The 25,861-nt window shown below is 40.8% G+C and overlaps 1 protein-coding gene across 2 annotated transcripts in view; it reads left to right on the top strand.

Moving 5' to 3' along the window:
* The window catches only part of SNAPC1 (small nuclear RNA activating complex polypeptide 1), a 30,224-nt gene extending 5,227 nt beyond the window's left edge, over positions 1-24,997 (top strand). The window contains exons 5-10 of one of the 2 annotated variants that reach the window (XM_008138971.3): positions 1,260-1,418; positions 3,331-3,399; positions 4,046-4,108; positions 12,580-12,730; positions 21,627-21,725; positions 24,251-24,997. In XM_008138971.3, the coding sequence (XP_008137193.2) occupies positions 1,260-1,418; positions 3,331-3,399; positions 4,046-4,108; positions 12,580-12,730; positions 21,627-21,725; positions 24,251-24,303 (594 nt within the window). In that variant the 3' untranslated portion in view covers positions 24,304-24,997. The remainder of the gene's footprint in view (positions 1-1,259; positions 1,419-3,330; positions 3,400-4,045; positions 4,109-12,579; positions 12,731-21,626; positions 21,726-24,250) is intronic. The other variant, XM_054716007.1, reaches the window with a different exon arrangement.
* The last annotated feature ends 864 nt before the right edge of the window (positions 24,998-25,861 follow it).

The raw sequence follows: 25,861 nt of genomic DNA, 5'->3' as shown, positions 1-25,861 counted from the left end.
GGGTTAGGTGGCATTACTTAATTTTGTACAAATGTGGAACATGATTCTCAGATTGAGGGATTTGCTCAAGGTCACAGTCCAGCAAGTGACAGAACTCAGGCCAAAACCAGGTCCAACTAATGGTCTTTCCCCTGTATTGTATTGCATGTGGTAAAATGATGGGAGTACAGCACATTGTAAACTGTAAAATGTTATGGGCTCCCCATGTCTGGACATTGTTCCCCTTTGAAAATCTTGCATATATGAGCACTCACCACGACTGAGCAGTTTCTGATCCCTTGAACAGGTGTCTGTTATTCTATCAAAATTTAGAAATGAATTGAGTAGCCCAACTTAGGGATGACTCAGATGTCACTAGTTCCCTGCTGAACTTTGAGCCAAGTCCCAATACCGGTTTTATTTGATTTCTTAAGTATGCTGTCTTTCTCCTTACCCCATAGATCTGCCAATTTAGCTGAAGGTTTCTGGGGGAGAAAGGTCTAATTAATGATCAGTGCCTCAAATGGTGTCATAAATCCCCTCTATTTATTTTAATCCTAAATTTTAATACTGAAGTAATGATGAAGTTTTGGGTACAGGCACATAGGCTGTGAGACGTGTGAAAGCCAGCACATCTCTGTGGGGATTAGGTGAATCATACAGGAACTTCCAACTGAGCATAAAGAACTATGTGCAGCCCTAACCAGTTTGGCTCAGTGGATAGAGCATTGGCCTGCAGACTGAAGGGTCTCAGGTTCGGTTCCCGTCAAGGGCATGTACCTTGGTTGCGGGCACACCCCCAGTAGGGGGTGTGTAGGAGGCAGCTGATCGATATTTCTCTTTCACCGATGTTTCTAACTCTGTATCCTTCTCCCTTCCTCTCTGTAAAAAATCAATAAAATATATTTTTTAAAAAAAGAACTATATGCATATCCTTGGTATGATAATATAAAATAAAAATGGGATTTTAGTTATTATCAGTAGTGATATTTAATGATATGTTATACTACAAATAATTTTTGTTAGATCTAGGAATGCAATCATTTATTAACCATTAGTCTTTCCCCATGCAGCGCATGTAACTTAATGTTTGTTGAGTTGAATTGAATGAATCCATACCTCTGGAAAGCAGCCTCTTCATTAAATACTATTTTCAGTATACTATGGCATGTTATTCCTTATAAACACAGGCACTTTGTAATGCCATTTTATTTTGTGTTGGTTTTGCCTGTAAGTTTTTCCTATAAAACGGAATAAAAGACTCATGTTTTCACCTTTAGGAAATGCTGAATGTTCATGATCTTTATCAGAACATGAAACATGTAATTTCAGCTGATAAGTCCAATCCAAACAAAACCCTCAGCTTGGTAAAGGATGATTTCTTTGATAATATTAAGACCATAATTTTGGAGCATCAGCAGTGGCACAAAGACAGGAAGGTATGTGACTGCTTGTTTGATACCTCGCCTTTGCAATTGCAGTAAACACTGAAGGCTGGACAAGGGTGATAATGTTGAGAGGCAGCTAGCTGAGTGGCTGCATTCCTGTGGAGCTAAGATTTGGAGGGCTTTGCTTTTTTTAGCCACTTATTAGCTATGTGATGTTATTTAACCTTACAGACAGATTCTATATAGATCACATCTATAACTAAATAATAATAATCAATAACAATTATATATGTATAATTAAGTAATATATATCTAACTATATACTTATAGAGGAATGAGTTGTCCTGGCGTACCACAGATTTATTGCATTCTTTAAAATTTAGCATCTTCTGGACGTTGTGCTCTGTGGGCCAAATCCTGCACACAGATGTGTTTTGTTTGGCACAGCATTGTTCCTAACATTGTTTTAAAAATGTGAGTTAATTACTAACATGTAAATATTTGTAGACTTCATGCAAAATTCCAGACACCCAGCTTCTGTTAAAAGTCAGAGCTTTGGCACCCCTGGTCCTGTTTTGCTGCATGGCAGCAGATAGCTAGACCTGAGTGGTGGCTGCCTCCACTGTGCTCTGCCAGCCTTGGTTTATTCATTTACAAGTCTCATCAACTCATCTGCACTTTAATTTTCTCATCCAAATACTGAGGCTAGAGCTACTCATATTCCACATTAACCTTTTCAGCTGGAGAAACTTTTTTACTCTGGAAACCTAAAGGCCAGCCTTTGAAACCACTACTCCATCTTATTTATTAAATACTTCTTAAGAAAAAAAAAAGTAAAAAGCAATTTCGGATTACTTACTGTGAATGTGATAATGTGTTATGTGTTCTCAAATGCTAGATAAGTTTTCAGAAATATTTGTTGCTTCTTTGGCTTTCCATTATATAAAAGGAGCTGGCTCAAATTCATTTTAGCAAAAAAATACAAGAAAAGTAATGAGGAGGTGACAGTCTTGGGGAGAAGGAAATACTTTGTTTTCACATTTATTTTAATGAGGTAGAACATTTTAGAATGTTTGAATAGTACACCCTTTTAATAAACTATCTTTAATGATTACTGAGACCTCTGAAAATCTGAAGGAAAGAAGAATAAACCAATTTCCCCCCCCCACATAAATTCCTCCTTCATTAGGAGGATTAAGGCATTTTTTTGATGAATTTTAGAACTATTCTGAAACCTAACCATGATCTTAATTGTCAGGTGGTGAACCATCCTATATAATAAAAGGCTAATATGCAAATTGTCCCTTGACTTGGAGTTTGACTGGGAGTTTGACTAGTGGGCGGGGCCGGCCAGCCAACCACCCGTGTCCCCTCCGCCTGGCCGCCCCTGCCCTTCCCTGCCCCTGATCAAGGTGGGCTGGACCCCACCCATGTACAGATTGGTACACCAGGCCTCTAGTCTATAACAGTAAAGGCGTAATATGCAAATCGAGCACGCTATGACATGCACTGGTGCCAGGCCAGCCAAGGAGGGTGCGATGCACTTGGTCAGGGGCCCCTGCCATTGCCCCACACTTGCCCCGCAGAGGGGGGCACAGGCCACTGGTTGGTGGGGGGTGAACAATTGGGGTGGGTGGGCTCTGTGATCACCACAAAGAGGGAGGCCCAGGCTACCTGGCTGGTGGCACTGCAGTGGGTGGGCTGGGTCTCCCTCTGTGGGGTGATCTGTTGTGGGGCTCCCAGACTGCGAGAGGGTGCAGGCTGGTCTGAGGGACCCTCCCCCCCCCCCCCCCCAGTGCATGAATTTCATGCACCGGACCACTAGTAATTCAATAATGTGAAATGATCTTTTAGCTTTTCAGTAATTAAGAAAATGATTCTCATTTTTCTGAAATTGACTTGCAATTAATGTTTTGATCATTTGAATTGTTAATGTGTCTATATAAATTTTTTGCTCTTTCAGAATTCATCCTTAAAATTGAAAGATAAAGATGGAGAAGAAAAGAGGAAAGGAAATTCACAAGAAGCAGAGGTCAGGAAAATTCAGGGTGATTGCTGATAGGGCAGTATTTGATTGGCTTTTTATTTTATGTGTGGCTATGCTTCTGTATACTAAGCATCATGATTTTTGGTCAGTGTTAATAAATATCTTAGAAAATTCTGAAACCTGGGTTCTGTGACAAGATAGTCTGGTTTTACTGGAAACTTTGTGTAAGACCACATCAGGTGTCGGTTGGGAGTGAGAATGTTGACAGTTTTAAGCAGAGGAAGGGAAAGATGATGCTGGAGTGCCAAGGGCAGAATTAGGGTTTTGTATTGTGTCTTTTCTCACTTCCTGTCAGCCTTTCAGCTGGTGTGGAGCTCAGGCTACTCCGTACTGCTTCCTGCCTCTAGAGGTCTCATCCATCTTAGTGGATGAGACAAGAGCTGTCTTTGGGCATAGGCCAGTGAGGTGGGAATGGCTTCATCACCAAGGCTTTTGCTCATGTTATCCTCCTTAAATCCTGAGTGGAAACCATCAGTAGCAATGGCACCTGCTGTGAAAATGTGGTGTGTGTTTCTGTATCTTTACTTCCTTGTACCCTGCATCTGTCTAAAATCTTACTTCTGTGGGTATTCATAATTTCACTTAATGTTTATGTGTTTTAACTTTTCCCCTTCCTTTGTATTTTTTCCAGTCGTGTGAAAGGGCAGCATCATTAGCAAAAATAAAATCAAAGGCCTTTGCAGTTGTTGCTCAGGTAAGTTACTTCTTTATTAAGGTAATTTAGAAATTGACTTGATGCTTTTTTAAAATTTACTTTATTTTATTGTTTAAAGAATTACACATAGTAGTACATATATCTCCTTTTTTCCCCATTGACCTTCCCACAGCCTCCCCTACGCCCTGTCGCATGCCCTCATCCCACGCCTCCAGTGTCTTGTATCCATTGGTTGCGCTTATATGCATGCATACAAGTCCTTTGGTTGATCTCTTCCCCTCCCTCCCCAACACTCCCCAGCCTTACCGCTATAATTTGACAGTCTCTTCTAGGCTTTACTGCCTCTGTATCTATCTTTTTGTTCATGAGGTTATAATGTTCTTTATTTTCCATAAATGAGTGAGATCATGTGGTATTTTTCTTTCATTGCTTGGCTTATTTCACTTAGCATAATGCTCTCCAGTTCCATCCGTGCTGCTGCAAATGGTAAGAATGCCTTCTTTTTTTTTTTTTTTAAATATATTTTATTGATTTTTTACAGAGAGGAAGGAAGAGGGATAGAGAGTTAGAAACATCGATGAGAGAGAAACATCGATCAGCTGCCTCTTGCACACCTCCTACTGGGGATGTGCCCGCAAACAAGGTACATGCCCTTGACCACAATCGAACCTGGGACCTTTCAGTTTGCAGGCCGACACTCTGTCCACTGAGCCAAACCGGTTAAGAATTTCTTTTTTATAGCAGCGTAGTATTCCATTGTGTAGATGTACCATAGTTTTCTAATCCACTCATTTGATGGGCATTTAGGCTGTTTCCAAAACTTAGCTACGGTGAATTGTGCTGCTATGAACATAGAGGTGCATATATCCTTTCTGATTGGCATTTCTAGTTTCTTGGGATATATTCCTAGAAGTGGGATTACTGGATCAAATGGGAGTTCCATTTTTAGTTTTTTGAGGAAACTTCATAATGTTCTCCACAGTGGCTGCACCAGTCTGCATTCCCACCAACAGTGCACCAGGGTTCCTTTTTCTCCACATCCTCGCCAGCACTTGTCTTTTGTTGATTTGTTAATGATTGCCATTCTGACAGGTGTGAGATGGTACCGCATTGTCGTTTTGATTTGCATCTCTCGGATAATTAGTGACTTTGAGCATGTTTTCATGTCTCTTGGCCTTCCTTCTGTCTTATTTCAAAAAGTATTTAAGTCCGTTGCCCATTTTTTTATTGGATCATTTATCTTCCTTTCATTAAGTTGTATGAGTTCCCTGTAAATGTTGGAGATTAAACCTTTATCGGTGATAACATTGGCAAATATGTTCTACCATACAGTGGGCTTTCTTGTTGTTTTGTTGATGGTTTCTTTTGCTGTGCAAAAGCTTTTTATTTTGATGTAGTTACATTTGTTTATTTTCTCTTTAGTTTCCATTGTCCTAGGGTGAAGAAATTGCTTTGGCATATGTCTGAGATTTCTCTGCCTGTGGATTCTTTTAGTATTTTTATGGTTTCCCGTCTTATGTTTAAGTCCTTTATCCATTTTGAGTTTATTTTTGTGTATGGTGTAAGTTGGAGGTCTAGTTTCACTTTTTTGCATGTATCTGTCCAATTTTCCCAACACCATTTATTGAAGAGACTGTCTTGACTCCATTGTATGTTCATGCCTACTTTGTCAAATATTAATTGAGCATAGTGGTTTGGGTCGATATCTAGGTTCTCTATTCTATTCCATTGGCCTATATGTCTGTTCTTGTGCCAGTACCAGGCTGTTTTGAGAACAGTGGCTTTGTAATACAGCTTGAAATCTGGTATTGAGATCCCACCTACTTTGTTCTTCTTTCTCAGGATTGCTGTGGCTCTTCGGGGTCTTTTTCTATTCCAGATGAATTTTTGGATAGTTCTTTCTAGGTCTTTGAAATATGCCGTTGGTATTTTAATGGGAAGTGCATTGAATCTATAAATTGCTTTGGGTAGTATGGACATTTTGATGATGTTGAGTCTACCAATCCATGAACATGCTATGTTCTTCCATCTGTTTACGTCTTCCTCTATCTATTTTTTCAGTGTCCTGTAGTTTTCCAGGTATAGGTCTTTTACCTCCTTAGTTAAGTTTATTCCTAGGTATCTTAATTTTTTTGGTGCGATGGTAAATAGGATTGGTTTTTTAGTCTCTCTTTCTGTAAGTTGACTATTGGTGTATACAAATGCCATAGATTTCTTGGTGTTAATTTTGTATCCTGCTACATTGCTGAATTAATTTATTAAGTCTAATAGTTTTTTGATGGAGTCTTTCGGGTTTTTTATGTACAATATGATGTCCTCTGCAAATAAGGACAGCTTGACTTCTTTTCCAATTTGGAAGCCTTTTATTTCTTCTTCTTTTCTAATTGCAATGGCTAATACTTCCAGTACTATGTCGAACAGGAGTGGTGAGAGTGGGCATCCCTGTCTTGTTCCTGTTCTTAGGGGAAATGGTTTTAGTTTTTGCCCATTGAGTATGATGTTGGCTGTGGGTTTGTCATATATGGCTTTTATTATGTTGAGGTATGATACTTCTATTCCCACCTTGCAGAGAGTTTTTATCAAGAAAGGGTATTGGATTTTGTCAAATGCTTTTTGTTCATCAATTGATATGACTATGTGGTTTTTATTTCTCAATTTGTTTATGTGATGTATCACGTTTATTGATTTGCGGATATTGTATCACCCTTGCATCCCTGGGATAAATCCTACTTGGTCATGGTGTATGATCTTTCTGATGTACTGCTGGAGCCGATATGCTAGAATTTTGTTGAGGATTTTGGCATCTATGTTCATGGGGGATATTGGCCTGTAATTCTCTTCCATTGTGTTGTCTTTATCTGGTTTTGGTATTAGAGTAATGCTGGCTTCATAGAATGAGCTTGGAAGTGTTCCTTCCTCTTGAATTTTTTGGAATAGTCTGAGGGGATAGGTTTTAGTTCTTCCTTGAATGTTTGGTATAACTCCCCTGTGAAGCCGTCAGGCCCCGGGCTTTTTTTTGCTGGAAGCTTTTTGATGACTGCTTCAATTTCTTCAATAGTTATTGGCCTATTGAGATGTTAAGATTCTTCCTGATTGAGTTTTGGAAGGTTGTGTTTTTCTAGGAATATGTCCATTTCCTCCAGGTTGTTCAATTTGTTGGAATAGAGTTGTTCATAGTATTTTTTAACAATCCTTTGTATTTCTGAGGGTTCTGTTGTTATTTCTCCTCTTTCATTTCTGATTTTGTTTATTTGGGTCCTCTCTCTTTGCTTCTTGGTGAGCCTGGCTAGAGGTTCATCAATCTTGTTTATCCTTTCAAAGAACCAGCTCTTGGTTTTGTTGATCTTTTGTATTGTTGTTTGTTTGTTTTTTTTTTTTTGGTCTCTATGTTGTTTATATCCACTCTGATTTTTATTATTTCCTTCCTTCTGCTTACACTGGGCTTTTCTTGTCGCTCTCTTTCTAACTCTTTGAGTGTAGGGTTAGGTAACTTATTACCATTGTTTCTTTTTTTTTTTTTTGCAGAAGGCTTATAGAGCTATGAACTTCCCTCTCAAGACTGCTTTTGCTGTGTCCCATAGATTTTGGATTGTTTGTTTTCATTGTCATTTGTTGCCATGATGTTTTTTATTTCTTCTTTGATCTCTCTGGTAACCCAGTCATTGTTTAATAGCATGCTATTTAGTCTCCATCTGTTTGATTTTTTTGGATTGTTTTTATTGTAGTTGATTCCCAGTTTTATGCCATTGTGATCTGAGAAGACGCTTGTTATGATTTCTGTCTTCTTGAATTTGAAGAGACTTTGCCTGTGACCCAATATATGGTCTGTCTTTGAAAATGACCCATGTGCACTTGAGAAGAATGTATATTCTGTGGCTTTGGAGTGAAATTTTCTGAAGATGTCAATTAATTCCATCTGATGTAGTGAGTCATTTAGGATTGATGTTTCTTTGCTGATTTTTTTGTTTAGAGCATGTGTCCAATGGTGATAGTGGGGTATTAAAGTCCCTACTATGATTGTATTGCTGTCAATCTCTCCCTTGATATCCTCCAGAAGTTTTTTTAATGTATTTGGGTGCTCCTGTATTGGGTGCGTATATGTTTACCAGAGTTATTTCTTCTTGTTGGATTGCTCCCTTTAGTATAATGAAGTGGCCTTCCTTATCTCTTTTTATGTCCTTCACTTTGAGATCTAATTTGTCAGATATAAGTATTGCTACCCCAGCTTTTTTTCTATTTCCATTTGCCCTCAAAACCTTTTTCCATCCCTTCACCATCAGGCTGTGTGCGTCTTTTTTTCTGAGGTGGGTTTCCTGTAGACAGCAGATATATGGGTCATGTTTTCTTATCCACTCAGTTACCCTACTTCTTTAGATTGGGGCATTTAATCCATTTGCATTTAAAGTTATTATTATTAGGTACTTGTTCGTCACCATTTTTATTCTTTACCCCTGTTTTCCATCTTAGCTTCCTATTTCTTCTTTTTACAGCAGACCCTTTAGCATTTCTTGCATTGCTGGTTTGGTGGTAATAAACACCCTTAGACCTTTTTTGTCTGTGCAGCTCCTGATTTCAACCTCAATTTTGATTGATAGCCTTGTTGGGTATAGTATTCTTGGACTCAGACCCTTCCTTTGCATGGCTTTGTATATTTCATTCCATTCCCTTCTTGCCTGATGTGTTTCTGTTGAGAAATCATTTGCTAGTCTGATGAGGGATCCTTTGTAGGTAACTTTCTGTCTCTCTCTGGCCGCTTTTAAGATTCTTACTTTGTCGTTGGTGTTTGCCAATTTAATTATAATGTGCTTGGCGTCAATCTTTTGGGGTTCATTTTGTTTGGGACTCTGTGAGCTTCTTAGATTTGTGTGGGTTTTTTCTTCCCTATATCGGGGAAGTTTTCTGTCATTATTTCTTCAAACAGGTTTTCTATTCCTTGCTCAGTTTCCTGTCCTTCTGGCTCCCCTATTATGCGGATGTTGTTTCATTTTGTGTTGTCCTAAAGTTCCCTTAGGCCAGTGGTCAGCAGACTCATTTGTCAACAAAGCCAAATATCAACAGTACAACGATTGAAATTTCTTTTGAGAGCCAAATTTTTTAAACTTCTTCTAATGCCACTTCTTCAAAATAGACTCGCCCAGGCATTTTGTGGAAGAGCCACACTTAAGGGGCTAAAGGGCCGCATGTGGCTCGTGGGCCGCAGTTTGCTGACCACGGCCTTAGGCTCTCCTCCTGTTTTTTAATTTTTTTTTTCTAGAAGCTGCTCTGCTTGGATATTTTTTCCTACCTTGTTTTCTAGCTCACTGATGTGGTCCTCTGCTTCTTCTAGTCTACTGTTGATGCTTTCTATTGAGTTCTTTATAGCAGTGATGTCGTTTTTCATTTCTTCTTGGTTCTTACACATATTGTTGAATTTGTCGTCCATTCTTTTCATTCACCTTATGACCATTTCTCTGAATTCTTTCTCTGACAGGTTGCTTTTCGTTTACTTCCTTTTCTGGTTATGCCTGCTTTTCTTTCATATGCGGGCTGTTTCTTTGTCTCCCCATGGTCTCTCTTCTCTGGGTGTCTGGTTATGTAGTTCTCTCTCTCCTGATTCTAGTTTTTTTTTCTCCAGGCTGGCAGTTCTGTTTCCAAGTGATGCAAGCTTGGCAGAGGCACAACACAATTCATCTGAATCATGGGAGGCTACATTCAGATAGCCTACAGGTGTCAAGTCTGCCTCTGGTCTTCTATTTCTGTTAGGCAACTGTATAAAATACTAGTCCCTCCTCTTCCCTGGGCACACAGCCTCAGGTCAGCAGTCAGCAGGTCAGGTCCTCTTGACTTGATGCTGTTTTAATTACATTTTTATTTTTCATCTGAGTTATACATGTACATAGTTTTAAAAGGCTGATACTACTGTATGGTTTATATAACCCATCCGTTTCCTGCTCTCCACTTCCCACCCCTGTATTCCTAATCTCAAGAGGCAACTGTCTTCAACTTTTTCTGTTTTATTTGTTTATTTTTATTATTATTTTTAAAGATACCATTTTTTAAAATATATTTTTATTGGTTTCAGAGAGGAAGGAACAGGGGGAGAGAGATAGAAATATCAATGATGAGAGAGACTCATTGATCGGCTACCTCCTGCATGGTTCTTGCTGAGGATCAAGCCTGCAACCCTGGCATGTGCCCTTGACCGGAAATGAACCCAGGATCCTTTAGTCCACAGGCCAGCATTCTATCCACTGAACCAAATCGGCTGAAGCTATTTTTATTTATTTTTTAAAACTTTTTCTCTTTTAATTACTTCTGGTATTTACTTGGAATTTTGATGCCATTGTTCCTTTTTTTTTAATCCTCACCTGAGGATATTTTTCATTGATTTTTAAAAATTTATTCATTTTTAATATATTTTGTTGATTCTTTACAGACAGGAAGGGAAAGGGAGAGAGAGTTAGAAAAATTGATGAGAGAGAAACATAAATCAGCTGCCTCCTGCACATGCCCTACTGGGGATGTGCCCACAACCAAGGTATATGCCCTTGACTGGAATCGAACCTGGGACCCTTGAGTCTGCAGGCTGTCGCTCTGTCCACTGAGCCAAACTGGTTAGGGTTCCATTGATTTTTAGAAAGGGAAGGGAAGGGAAGAGGATCATGGATGTGAGAGAAACACATCGGTTGATTGCCTTTTGCACTCACCCTGACCAAGGCCAGGGATGAGCCTGTAACTGAGGTCTGTGCCCTTGACTGGAATCAAACCCAGGACCCTTCAACCCATTGGCCGATGCTCTATCTACTGAGTAAAACTGGCTAGGGCAATGCCGTTGTTCTTAATTGTCTTCCAGCTTTTGTTTTTTTGTTCTTTGAAGGTTTTAGGATTTTCTCTTAATCCCTGGAGATCTGGAAGTTCATGATAATGTAACTTGATGTAGGTAATTTTCCCTCAGTGTCTTTGGCTCTAATGGGTGAGCATCCTTTGATCTGATAGCTTTCAGTTTGGAGGAATTTTTTTGTATTGTTTCTTTGATAGAGTTCTTTGCTTAATGTCTGTATTCAGAGAGATTCTTAAATTTTGTGTTCTGAACATTACATTGAATTATTTTATTTCTGCTGACCTTATTTCATTACTGATTTTTTTTTCCTTTGAATCTTTTTCTACTTAAAAGTATTCTTTTTTTCTGGATGCATTATCTTATCTCTGTGGATGTTAATTATAGTTTTTTTTGAAGTTTCCTCCTTTTCTCTTGGAGTTCCTATTTTGCTGGCTTTTTCAAATGTTTGAAGATTCTTGGATCATTTTTAAGAGTGGTCATGTGGAGATACAGCATTTTAATCTCAATATTTCTTTTTCAGTTAGTCAGTACTCGGCTTAAGCATTGACTGGTCTAACTAAAATGTCCTTGGACTGTCCCCCCGTTTCTCACCTTTGATGTTGCCTTTACTGTCTTCAAGTGCTATTCACGACTGCTCCAGCCTTGTATATCCTAGATTCAGGAAAGGAAGAATTTATTTCCTAACAGTTCAACAGAATTCTAAAATTGACTTGTGTCAGTTATGATACAGATCATATGCCCACCCCTGAACAAAACCCCAGTGACCACTGGGTTGCAAAATTCATATTTTACTAGATCAGGGCCACATGGTCAGACCTGGAGCCAGGCATAAAATAGTTCCACTCAAAGCACATGATGGAAATTAAGGAAAATAGAATATTAGAAGAAAAGAGAATAGGTTATCAGGCAGTAAAACATAGTACTTGTCCTTTATGCCTCCATTTCCCAACCATGCAGCTACAACTACATCTTAACCCAGTTTGAGTAGATGGTGATGACAACTGTAGGAACTTTTCCTATCCTATATAATAAAAGGGTAATATGCAAATTGACCCTAACAGTGGAACGACCGGGAATGACTGGTTGCTATGATGTGCACTAACCACCAGGGGGCAGACACTCAAAGTAGGAGCTGCCCCCTCGTGGTCAGTGCACTCCCACAGCGGGAGCTCTGCTCAGCCACAAGCCGGGCTGATGGCTGTGAGCACAGAAGCGGTGGTGGAAGCCTCTCCTGCCTCCTTGGCAGCGGGCCTAAGCCATCAACTAGACATCCCCCGAGGGCTCCTGGGCTGCCAGAGGGATGTCTGACTCCCAGGGGATTGGGCCTAAGCTGGCAGGTGGACATCCCCTGAGGGCTCCCAGACTGGGCACAGGCTGGGCTGAGGGACTCCCCCACTCCCGAGTGTACGGATTTTGTGCACCAGGCCTCTAGTTGTAAAGATAAAAGTGTATTTACATGTGACAAGTATCAAGCAAGCCAGTGTAATGGTAAACTACTTATGACAAATATTGTTGTAAATCTTTCCTTGTCTTTGTGTATTTTGTCTTTACCTAACAGGCAGTTGGATATCCCCTGAGGGGTCTAGGATTGGAGAGGGTGCAGGCCAGGCTTAGGGACCCCTCTCCCCCCGTCCCCCATCTGTATTCATTTTGTAATTCATTATGGTTAATTGGATTTCTTACTATTAAGGCTTCCAAGTCAAGAAGGCATCGCCAAGTCAAACTTGACTCTTCTGACTCTGATTCTGCCTCTGGTCAAGGACCAATTAAAGCAACCAGGGGAAAAAGAAACAAAGAAACATTGAATTCCCCGGGAAGGAAGAAGTCTTCCAACAAAAGAGGTAACTTTTTAAAGTATTTTTGAGACTCTACAAGTGAGAATGGATTTTATTTATAATCTCCCCTCACTGATTTTTTATCATTAAAAAGGATTAAATACTTGCTTGACTGAGAACCTTATGAGATTTAACATTAAAAATAAATTAATTATCTGAGATTCTTAGAATCTTACTGCTGAAAGAGACCCTAGAAGAGTCATAAAATCCATTATTTCATAGATGATGAAATTTTGGACCATATCTATACTAATAAAAGGGTAATATGCTAATTAGACCAGGTTGACTGGACATCTTCTGGACATCCAACTTCCTTCCAGACAGAGGCGGCCAGGCTGGGATGGGGGGCAGTTAGTGGGTGGCCAGGATGGCAGGGGGGCAACTAGGGGGTGACCAGGCCGGCAGAGGGGCAGTTAGGGGGTGACCAGACGGGCAGGGGGGCAGTTAGGGGGCGATCAGGCTGGCAAGCAGAGGCAGTTAGGGGCAATGAGGCAGGCAGGTAGAGGTGGTTAGGAGCAATCAGGCATGCAGGTAAAGTGGTTAGGGGCGATCAGGCTGGCCAGCAGGGGAGCAGTTAGGGGGTATTTAGGGGGTGACCAGGATGGCAGGGGACCAGTTAGGGGGTGATCAGGCAGGCAGGTAGAGTGGTTAGGGGCAATCTGGCAGGCAGGCGAGCAGTTAGGAGCTAGCGGTTAGGTCCCTGTGGGATGGGGCCTAAACAGGCAGTTGGACATCCCCTGAGGGGTCTAGGATTGGAGAGGGTGCAGGCCAGGCTTAGGGACCCCCCTCCCCCCGTCACCCATGCACGAATTTCGTGCACCGGGCCTCTAGTAGATTTATAATATAGCTAGACAGTTATAGAATCAGTCTAGAACTTTCCAGATCATACTTCATTATTAGTTCTTGTGTGTGAAACAAATGTGTAGAATAAGGTATAAGCAATAACATTCTATAAACCATATTTCCCTCTGGGCTGCACTAATTAAGCTATACCTGTTTTTCTTTTGAATTAGTGTATCTATAAAATCACCTTTGGTATTTGTTTCTTAAAGAAATGACTATGTATTTTAATAGTTTAAATTTTTAAAATTATACAGATAACATGTAATCATCATACATAAAGTTGGGGTTTGATTAGCAGGCTCAGGGAAAAAAGGAGCACTAGAAACATTAAATATTTAATGACTAATATAAAACACATTCCTAACTACTACTGGGAGTAGCATGGTAGGTAGGTGGGAACAAACTAAAAATAGGAACACTAAGTAAAAGGCTTGTATTGGAGTAATGAGTATCTGACCAGGTAGTTGTAGGAATTAGATGAGCAGATTAACAGATATGACAGCCAATGTATATCTATAGGTAACCATATGTAGAGAGTGATGGAGAGGGATTAGACAAGGATTCTTAATGCTTAAACAGCTGAGGGAATATTGGTGCCTTTAACAGAAATAAGAATCACAGGATGAAGTTTTTATTTTGGGGGTGGGGTGGATGGATATATACCAATCTGCCTTTTCAAGCTCACTTCCTACAATAGCTCTGTAACACATAAATAGGTGCTCAGTATATTGATTGGATTTACTAGGTTTGTTTTACTTAAGCTTTGGCTGTACTTGCTCACCATTCTTAGAATTTAACATGCACATTTCTGGAAGGACATTAGTAATAGTAATGATGATGAGATTATACAGAGGATCTTATGTAACCTTATTATCTGCCCACTTCTTTCACAAGTCTAAGTCACCTAGCTACTAAATAGAGCTGAGGCTTGAAGGAGTGGCAGTCTGTCTGAATCCAAGCCTGAATCTTTAATGGCTATCTTTGCTGTCTCTCGGATAATTGGAAATGTGGATCTGGAACTCAAATTAGACATGCACTTAAGTAAGTTGTATTTGAGCTGCATGGCTAGTAATCATTAGTTTTGAGATTGAGCAATAGTCTATTATTTTTAATTGCATCCCACATGGTTTGCTTTGAGCATCATAAAACTATCTATCAGACATCCTTTGGGGAATTAGTTTTGTGGATAATTGAGATTAATTATTTAAATGTCAAAATTTACTTTTTAAAAGTTTAATTATTCTGGTTGATATCGTTCTAAAACATATTCTTCGCTATATGTTTCTTGTTTTCTGTAATGTGCATTTATCATTTTTATAATTAGAAAAATACTAAAATTATTTTTTCTTGTTCTCCTATTTTTTAAAATGTATCCTGAACATAATTTATTTATTTTTAAATTTCTTTATTGATTAAGGTATCACATATTTGTCCTCATCCCCCCATTCCCATCCTACACTCCTCCCCACGCATGCCCCCACCACCCTGTTGTCCTTAACCACTGGTTAGGCTCATATGCATGCACACAAGTCCTTTGGTTGATCTCTCCCCTATATCCCTACCCTCCCCTACCCTCCCTCTGAGGCCCGACAGTCTGATCCATTCCTCCTTGTTTCTGGGTCTGTTCTTGTTCATCAGTCCATGTTGTTCATCATTTCCCCTAGATGAGTGAGATCATGTGCTACTAGAAATACACTTATAAGAACCAAAAATGAGACAAGCAATAATGGTTATGCTGAAAGGCAAATGAATCAGTCTGTAGTGAGTTTCTTTCTGGGCCAACAGTTCTTTTGTGACCCAATTTCAATGTCAAACAGTTCCTTATGTGCACATGTCAGCAATGATATTTCAGTTCTGGACAAATGGTGGTAATGCAGGTCCGACCCTCTCTGGTTTGGTCCTGGGCAACCTGCAGTGATGCACAGCTGTTGACTGCTAGTATGGCAAGGCGACGTCAGTGTCTTCCATCTCTGGACTGCTTCTTTTCTGTCTCCATGGCTGGAGTAGTCCTGTCGATTCCTCTCTGTTGCCGGAATCCACATGGTCTTGGAGTTGTTTTCTGAAAATATACAAACATATTCTTGACCAAAAGTTAATAAAGGAGTATTTCCTATAAATTTGACTTGGGATCCTTTTTCATTTTTTGCCCAAATGATTTTCCTCTGGCTTGTTTTGACACCATGTGTGTTTTTCATGGGTGTCTTGCTTTTAGCATTACAATTATTTTTCTAAAGTACAAATTTTCTAGATGTAATTTACTTACAGGATATTTTTCCTTACATGATATTCTACTACTATCCCCCCTTTTTTTGATTTAAATATTAGGAGGCTTTTGAAAATTTTTTTAATATAGTCTTGATAGCTTTTAAATTTTATTTTTTGCACTATAATATGACTGCTTTAGGTTCATTACCTGTTATGCAATTTTATCATGAGATGAACTATCAATAAAAATTTTAGTTAACACTTTAGGAACTGTTTTTTGTCCAGTACTATTAATTTTTCTAGAATATTCGCTTGCTTCAATTAGCCAATTTAAATTAGCCTGAAAACTTGACTACTATTTCACTGTCAAATTTATTACTCTAATAACAATCTTATTTTACCCTGTAAATATTAGTGGAAAGGATTATTTGCCTTCTTGAGTAGGTCCTGAGCATTCCTGGTGGTAGGCTGGATTTAGATATCAAAAATCCACTTCCCCTCACCATGGGTTCAAGACAACTCAAACAATTCTTGTTGCAGTGAGAGGGCAGCTGCTGTCGGCCAAGTTTCTGTCTGTTACCCGGGTCCCGATTTGAGCTGGGCATGGGACGTTAAGCAGCCATTGTGGCAGGAGACTTCCTTCAGAAGGGGTGAGGGTTCAGGCCCCTGCTAAGTTAGGGGGGTGAGGGTCTGTGCCCCACCTCTGTTGACCCCCAAGTTCTCTTATCCTGAACATAATTTAATTTTCTCTATGACTCAGGGTTAGCATAATGAGCATATTATTTTACTGGGTTTTATAATACAATGATCCTATTAAGTGGGGCATTTTATCTTTAAACTCATGGCTTCATGTTGCAGTTCTGTGTCAGCTCTGTGTTCTATTCTTTAAATATAGTTTTTCTGTCATACTCGTTGTGGGTGTCTTCTCTCTGTTCTCAGTGTGCAGGCTGGTAGCAAATTTTTGTTCTTTTGCTACTTCTTAATTGTAATGGTTTAAGAAACTGCCCATTCTTTTTAGTTTTCTGTAAAATAAATGTAATTAGGTTCTGGATAAAGGCTGAGGATCATACCTGTGACTGAAGTTCATGTACTTTATTTTATTTTATTTTTTGGTTACTCTTTACCAGAGGATATTTTTCCTGTTGCTTTTCATAGAGAGTGGAAGGGAGGGAGGAAGAGAGTGAGGGGAAAAGAAAGAGAGAGAAACATCAATGGGAGATATTTCTCCTATACCTGCCCCAACCGGGTATGGGGATTGAATCTGAAACCCAGGTACATGTCCTTGACTGGAAATTGAACTTGTGGCCCTTTGGTGCAAGGGCCGACACTCTAACCATTGAGAAACACTTGCCGGGGCTCATGTGCTTTAATTAACCCTTTGTACTCGCTTGCTTTTTTCTCGAGCTGCTACCGATGCTAACCGTGTCGAGTCACACTCGACATCTGAGTGCAAAAGGTTAATACCAGGGGCTTGGTGCACAAATTCGTGAACAGGTGGGGTCCCTCAGCCTGGCCAGTGATTGGGGCTGATGTGGGGGGTGGCCTGTTAAGGGGAAGGACCGAGGGAGGTTGGCCAGCTGGCTGGAGGGTGGAAGGGGGTGGGACCTCGGGAGGTTAGCCTGCTGGGAGTTGGGGGGATGGGAGGTTGGCTGTGGGAACGCACTGACCACCAGGGGGCAGCTCCTGTGTCAAGCGTCTGCCCCATGGTGGTCAGTGCACATCATAGCAACCGGTCATTTGATTGCTTAGGATTTTGTATATATAGACTAGAGGCCTGATGCACAAAATTTGTGCAAGAATAAGCCTTCCTTCTTGCAGCTGCTGGCACCGACTTCCCTCTGGCACCCGGGCCCCATGCTTCGCTCTGGCTGCTGGCAGGCACCCGGGACCTGGGCTTCCCTTGCATCCCTGGCTTCATCCAGAAGGTCATCCGGAAGGATGTCCAGTCTAATTAGCATATTATAGATGTAGGCTTTGAGATAAATATCCTGAAGTTTTGTGTGCTCACTTCTTGGTTCCTGACTGCATTATTGGAAGGTGTGTGTGTGTGTGTGTGTGTGTGTGTGTGTGTGTGTGTGTGAAGCCTGGTGTTTTTTTAAGAACTTTTAGAGAATATTGCTTTTTACTTTTTAAACATTCATTTAATGTAAAAATAGTAGATCTCTAAATTGCAGTCAGTCATCATGTGACTAGACAAAGGTTTGTTTCTCAGTTTTGAATTCAGAAATTCTGCCTTTGTCATTGTTGGATATATTCTGTTAGGTTGTAAATGTGGATTAAAAAAATCATTAATAATTGATATGGATGGACATGACTAAACGATTGTGAAGAACAATATTAATAATTGTAGGTAGAGCAAACTAATTATAATTTTGTTAACAATTGAAAAATTTGTAGGTTCTAAGTGTAAAAAATATGATTAGAAATGGAAAGAGATTTTCTAAAAGATTATCATCTTTAAAATCATGTAAAAATTATAGTAGTTAATATGTAGGACTTGAAAGTAAGGGTAAAATTCTATTTTAATGACTCAATAGAAATTGATATTAAGTTTGAATTGTGTTCAAAATGGAAACTTATTGCTTCAGTTTACTCAACTCCATCTTAGAACAATCTCTTCATTCCATAAAATCTGTACCCCAATAAGATCTCAGTATATGTTGTTCAGAGCAGAAGTCTTAAACTCATTTTCACTTAATGTCTTGCCTTCTGTGCTAACAGGTACTTATTAACATACTAGAGGCCTGGTGCATGAAATTTGTGCACTCGGGGGTGGGGGGTGGTCCCTCAGCCTGGATTGCAAGAGGGCACAGGCCAGGCCAAGGACCCCACCAGTGCACGATCGGGGCTGGGGAGAGACATGGGAGGTTGGCCAGCCGGGGAGGGACCATGGGAGGGCTCCAGAGCATGCCTGACTTGCCTTGCTCAGTTCCAATCAGCTGGACCCCAGCAGCAAGCTAACCTACTGGTCGGAGCGTCTGCCTCCTGGTGGTCAGTGCACATCATAGCGACTGGTTGATCAGTCAACTGTCTGCCCCCTGGTGGACAGTGCATGTCATAGTGAGTGGTTGAGCTGCATTAGCATATCATTAGCATACTAGGGGCCCAGTGCACGAATTCGTGCACCTTGAAAGGAACTGTGGGTCGCGAGGCTGCAGTGGGCACAGGGGCAGGTTTTGGCCCATTCTCTGCGCCCCTGCCCAGCCCCTCCCACTGCGGCCCCCGATCCCCTGTCTGCTGGCAGCCCCGCTCCCGCTGCTGCTGCTCCCATGTGCTGACAGTGCCAGCCCTGCTCACACACGATGATGGCGCAGAGCAATTGGGGCTGTCGCTGGCAGCAAGTGTGAGAGGTGGCTGCTGGCCCTGATTGGCCCTCAGGAGCAGGGGAGGTGGAGAAGCCCGCAGAGGCAGTCAGGACCGGCAGCCGCCGCTTGCACCCGCTGACGGTGCTGAGCGATCAGGATTGGCGCCAGGTGCTGGCAACAGGTGCAAGCGGTAGTTCCGGTGCTGGCTGCGGGTGCAAGCAGGGCCAGTGCCAGCAGCAGGTGCAAGCGTCAGCTCTGGTGCCGGCAGCGGCAGCAGGTGCGAGCGCCTGGCAGGACCATGGCACATGGGAGCAAATAATTTTCAGTAACCACCAGAGGCTTGCCCCGATGACAGAGACCAGAGCCCTGCCTTCTTCTGGCACCCCCACTCACCTGCTCCACCATCCTGTCGCGGCCGATGCCTGCCACGTTCTGTGTGCGCCTCCTGGTGGTCAGCGCATGTCATAGCGACTGGTTTTTCGGTTGTTTGGTGGTTCTGCCATTTGATCTATTTGCATATTACTATTTTATATGTATAGATTACGCTTGGATTGGTTGAATGGCTGACAGGATGACCGGACACTTAGCATATTAGGCTTTTATTATATAGGATACTAGAGGCCCAGTGCATGAAATTCATGCATGGGGGAGTGTCCCTCAGCCCGGCCTGCAATCTGGGACCCTTTGGGAGATGTCTGACTGCCAGTTTAGGCCCAATCCCGCAGGGGGTGATCAGGCCGGCAGGGGGTGATCAGGCCGGCAGGGGAGCATTGAGGCGTCAATCAGGCTGGCAGGGGAGCGGTTAGGGGGCAATCAGGCTGGCAGGCAGAAGCAGTTAGGGGCAGGCAGGCGAGCGGTTAGGAACCAGTGGTCCCGGATTGTGAGAGGGATGTCCGACTGCCGGTTTAACTCTGCGGGCCAGCAGGGGATCGGGCCTAAATCGGCAGTCAGACATCCCTCTCACAATCCAGAACCGCTGGATCTTAACCGCTCGCCTGCCTGCCTGCCTGCCTGCCTGATCGCCCCCTAACTGCTCCCCTGCCAGCCTGATTGATGCCTAACTGCTCCCATGCCGGCCTGATCGCCCACAACTTCCCTCCCCTGCCACGACCCACCTCCTCCGCCGGGACCCGCCTCCTCCATGTGAGGCGGCGAAGACACCGGGACCAGCCTCCTCCATGTCGCGCGGAGACACGGGACCCCCAGGCCTCACTGCGCAGATCTGCCATGGGGCCCCGTCTCCGCTGTGCGTGCAGCCATCTTGTTACAGCCAATTTGTAACGGCCATCTTGTGACAACGTGAGGGTGTGACGACCACCTAGGCTATTATTAGTATAGATGTTTGTATGAAATATTGTATTATAAAATAGTTGAATCATATGTAATCATTTAACAAATACTTACTGAAGCTCTGCTATATGCCAGGCACTTTTCTAAGTGCTGGAGTACATCAACTTAAACCAAAACCTATCCTCATGAGGCTTACATCCTAGTGGGAGAGGCAGACTGTAAAGAAACAAATAATTATACAGTATGTCAGGCAGTAGAAGTGTTACAGAGAAGAATGAGGAAGCATCTATACTAATAAAAGGGTAATATGCTAATTAGATGTCTTTGGACATCATTCGGATGTCCTTTCTGATGAAGCTGGGGCCCAGGCGAAGCCAGCCAGGGTCCCGGGTGCCTGTGGGCGGCCCAGTGAAGCCAATTGGGGTCCCAAGTGCCTGCAGGCGGCCTGGGCAAAGCCAGCCAGGGTCCCGGGTGCCTGCGGGCGACCTGAGTGAAGCCAGCCGGGTCCCATGTGCCTGCTGGCAGCGGGAGGAGTGAAGCCTGGGTCCCAGGTGCCAGAGGGAAGCCAGTGCTGGCAGCCAGGGGAAGGAAGGCCTACTCTTGCACGAATTTTCGTGCATCGGGCCTCTAGTAAGGAATAAATAGTGACTCTTGGGAGGGGGTTGCTCTTGGGACATGGGTGTTAATGCGCTAAATGAGTCTTGATCTGACAATGGTATCTGATAAATTTGAATAAATTTTTTTAGACAACAGAAGGTTGATGTAGAAAACCTCCAATGTTTTGGAAAATGCAAAGTCAATGGCAAATTATAACTAGAGAAATATGTCTTGTAGAGCATATGTGGTGATAAAAGGAAGTGTGTCTTTATTCAAAAACAAGGCTATTAAGTTTAAAATTACATTTGTGATTAATTAATATAGTCAAAGTAACACATGTGATTATCCCCTGATAGCAGCAGATAACATACTATGCTATGTATGAAAAGGATTAAATAAGATATCTGTATTTGGCTAATTTTGTTTCTTCTTCTTTCCTCCATTTTCTTTAATGGAAGAATTAGAGACTGTTTCAAAGCATAGATACAAATGTATTAATACTTAAAGATACATATTTTAACATGCAATTTCTGTTTATCATTACAGTTTTAGCTTTTAGTTTAAACATCTATTTTTTAATAATAGTGACATTACTTGTATAAATATTTTTCTTAAATATTAACATTCTTTTTGATATAAAACCATTTTTTGTTTATTTCCAGATGACAAACAGAATGTACATAAGGAAGATAGATGTTTGAGTCTGAGTATGCCTGTAATTACAGAGGATGATGAGGAGAATGGAAGTCAGAGTGAAACAGGTACAGATGTGGTTTTGTCAAACGGAAAGAAAGCTATGCTCAGAGCATTAAGGTTTAGAACCCTTGAAGATTATGATGGATCTATGTTCTTGTTTTTATCTTTGGCACATTGGAGAATTTTAGTATTGATCATACTGTTAATGAAAACACTTAAAAGTAGTAATTGGTAATCCATATAGGATAATTCCTAATGACTTCCTTTTTTTAAGTTTCTTTAAAATTTTTTGTTTTGAATTGATCTCAGAGAGGAATGGACAGGGAAAGAGAGATAGACACATCAGTGATGAGAGAGAATCATTGATCAGCTGCCTCCTTCATGCCCCACACTTGGGATTGAGCCTGCAACCTGGGCATATGCCCTGACTGGAAATCAAACTGTGACCTCCTAGTTCATAGGTCGACACTCAGCCACTGTGCTTATCACTGATTTACCCCTAGACCGCTATTTCTAGATGGACTGAGCCACACCAGCTGGTCAATGAGTATTTTCGTTTGGGCTATGTATTTATTCAGCAAGCATTTATTGGGTGCCTCTTGTTTTTCAAGTACTTAGCTAAATTTTTATAGTATATACAGATATATACTATAATAATTTAAGAACCATATTATGTTAATCACTGTGATTGTAGATCTGAGTGGATCTGAGCACAGTGACTGGCCCATGGTCGACCTAAGTAAATATTTGTTGAATGGTTTATATCAGTCTGTGTCCCCAAGGACCTTAAAGTTTAGTGTGGGAGGAAAATAAGCCAGTACACTATGGTAAAGAGAAGCAGGGTGCTATAGAAGCATATGGAAGACAAAGAATAGACAATTAAAAGGGATTATTTGTTCACTCAGAAATCTGAGCATTTCTGTGGTTTGCTTATGTCAGCATAAAACAGTCCTTTACAATCCTGTGGTGAATTTCAGATCTTAGCTTCTCTCCAGTCTTGCTTGCGGGCTTTTACTGTGTGTAAACTATTAATCACACACATACCTTATGGCCATCTGACAAGTCCTGTTTGAAAATCTATCAGCTTGTTATTGTTAAAAATTTGGTTTTTATTAATCATTATTACATATGCACGTAATTTATTTTACAGTTCAAATAATTTTATAGTACTCATAAGAAACCAGTCTTCTAACTCTGACTCCCATTTATTAATCCCCAGAGACAACCACTTTTAACACTATTAGTAATTACCTTTGTGTCTCTAAATAACATGTTTATATTGCCATTTCTTCATATTTCAATTCTGTGGATTATTTATTGGCTTCCCACTGAGGAAGGCGAGGATTTAATTCTCTCATATTCTTCACCTCTCACCCCAAACACATGAATGCTTCCCAGCCCCACCCTCCCAATATAATTATTATTTTAGTTGTATTGGTATTCAACATTTATAAAACACTATTGGCAGTAGGGCCATGGAATAGACTATAATTTTTTCTTAATTTATGCGTTTATTATTTTCCCTAGAGAGTTAATAACCTTTTTGCCTGATTTTTTTTTCATGTGCTTATCACTGATTTACCCCTAGACCACTCTTTGAATGTATAAATATCCTCTTGATGTACTCAAACACATTAGGCATTTTATCATTTTTATCTTTTTTTTTTAAGATTTTAAAATTGATTTTTAGAGAGAGGGAGAGAGAGAAACATCGATGTGACAGCAAAACATTGATCAGCTGCCTCCTGCACACCCCTATTGGGGATCGAGCCCACAACCAGGGTATGTGCCCTGACCAGGAATTGAGCTACCAACCTTTCTGTGCATGGGACAAATAACCACCTGAGCCACATAGGCCAGGGCAATTTCATCTTTTTAACGAAGTCTCTTCCAGACCTGTGACCGGCTCTACTCCGGACAGTTTGTTCACGTGGCCTGCTGCACTCTGTCCTGACTGCTGCTCTCTTCTAGCAGTCTCTTTCCTTTCTCTTAATCTTTTCTTTGTCTTTCTTTATTCCTTTTCTTATTACTCCCCTTTTGTTTTGCATTGGAGGGGAATATTTCTTTTCATTTTTTATGTTTTTTTATATCCTATTGTTTTGTTTTTAATTACCAGTAACTGTGAGGTTTACAGCTATTTCTAGATGAACACCTATTTTCGTGTTGGATCTGGTGTCTGCTGTGGTAGCCAAAAAGATGTATGGTACTAGTATCCTGGGTTACATTTTCAGGTTTAAGTGAAGTGAAACTGAAATCTTAGGCTCTTCATCTCTCTCAGCACTGGCCTGGATACCTTTCAGATTGGCACACTGGATCCATGCTAACTATACGGAGGGCATACCCATACGAAACATCTTCAGAGTAGCTTATTGTTAAGTAGGATTTAGGATGACTAGAGTCTACATTAGTAAGTTTTCAACTACAATATCATTTTGAGGGGAAAAATCATGTATATGTCAGGTTTAAGATTTCTTGTTGGAGTTTTGCTGTGATGGCGTTCTTATTTAATAACAATTAAACATCTATATAGTTTTAATGTATGTTATTATTTTTTTTAGACCTGACAGACTTCTTAATTTTATATTTTTAGAGGTTGCGTCACTCAAGAGGAAAAGAAAACCCAGAACGAAGAGGCTGGTGTAGTTTAATTTTGAGCTTTCCAACAGAGTTACATTTTGTGTATTTAATAGGAAGACTGCCGCTATTAAAAACAATCCTTCTGGGAAATGTAGGTGATATCTTTGAAATGACAATACTTTAATATAGTTCTAGAACCAAAATACAAGTACTTAGAGTAAGAACTTACTCAAGTTTATTTTCAATATATTCTTTTATGAAATCTGTGTAAGTGGAGAGAAAATTTTGATTTATAATATAGAGTAATCCTATTGTTTGCAGATTTTTAATATTTCCTACAGCTTTTGTGTTATTATACTATGTTAGTACAGTTTTGGTAATATTATTATACTTAAAATCTTTTTTTCTTGAATTATTAATGTTAATTGCATGTAAATGGCTAATTGTTTTGTATCTACACTCTGGTAATGGATTTATTTTGTATATTGTATGGTTAAGTGCACTAAAGTTTTTGCCTTATTTGCTTTAGTTTTTAATATATGAAACTTATGTGGTCGTTATGTGATTGACATCTTAGGGAGCTCAGTTTCTACTTCTGTGATCAATGAAATATTTTTTGGTGCTTGTTTCAAAGCTCCCTTTGGCCTAACATTTATGTATGTATGCATTCTGTTTATATATATATAGATATATGTATGCATCTCTATATCTCTCACTCTATATATGTATACACATATTATAACATGACTAGTACCTCAGCTCAGCCTGCACCCTTCCCAATCTGGGACCCCTTGGAGGATGTCTGACTGCCGGTGGGATCGGGCCTAAACTAGCAGTCGGACATCTGTCTCACAAGCTGGGACTGCTGGCTCCCAACCGCTCGCCTGCCTGCCTGCCTGCCTGATTGCCCCTAACCACTTCTACCTGCCCGCCTGATCACCCTCTAACCATTCCCCTGCCAGCCTGATCGACGCCTAACTGCTCCCCTGCCGGCCGGTCACCCCCAACTGCCCTCCCCTACAGGCCTGGTTGCCCCCAACTGCCATCCCCTGCAGGCCTGGTCCCCCCCCCCAACTGTCCTCCCCTGCCAGCCTGATCACCCACAACTACCCTCCCTTGCTGGCCATCTTGTGGCAGCCATCTTTGATCACATGGGGGCGGCCATCTTGTGTGAGAGCATCTGGGTCAATTTGCATATTACCTCTTTATTATATAGGATTAGTAAATACATTAAGTACATTTAAATATTGATTATTTCTGATAAAAACTTTAAGAGTGGTAATGCAAATTTCATAATTTGTCTGTGGTACAGAATAGTTAGTACTCAGAAAAATATTCTATAGCTTCCTGAATGTGCCTCCCTGTTAATTTCTCATTTGAGACATTTAAATGGAGATTGCTTGAGCCATGTTAAGTTGTTGCCAGTAGCAGGTCACTTCCACATCATGTGTGCTGAGCCTGTCTTACAGTTGATTCTATTCATGCATTTTTCCAGCATTGCATATTCAGGAATTCTATAAGTGTGTAGTGAGTGACAGTGTGTGATATCTGTAATCTTTTAAAATCAAAATGCTAACACTAGCCCAAATAAGACTTTTATTTATTAGAATCTAGTCATCATGTT

Source organism: Eptesicus fuscus, chromosome 5 (genome assembly GCF_027574615.1).
Source record: "Eptesicus fuscus isolate TK198812 chromosome 5, DD_ASM_mEF_20220401, whole genome shotgun sequence".
NCBI lineage: Eukaryota > Metazoa > Chordata > Mammalia > Chiroptera > Vespertilionidae > Eptesicus > Eptesicus fuscus.
This window is presented reverse-complemented; position numbering and strand designations above follow the sequence as displayed.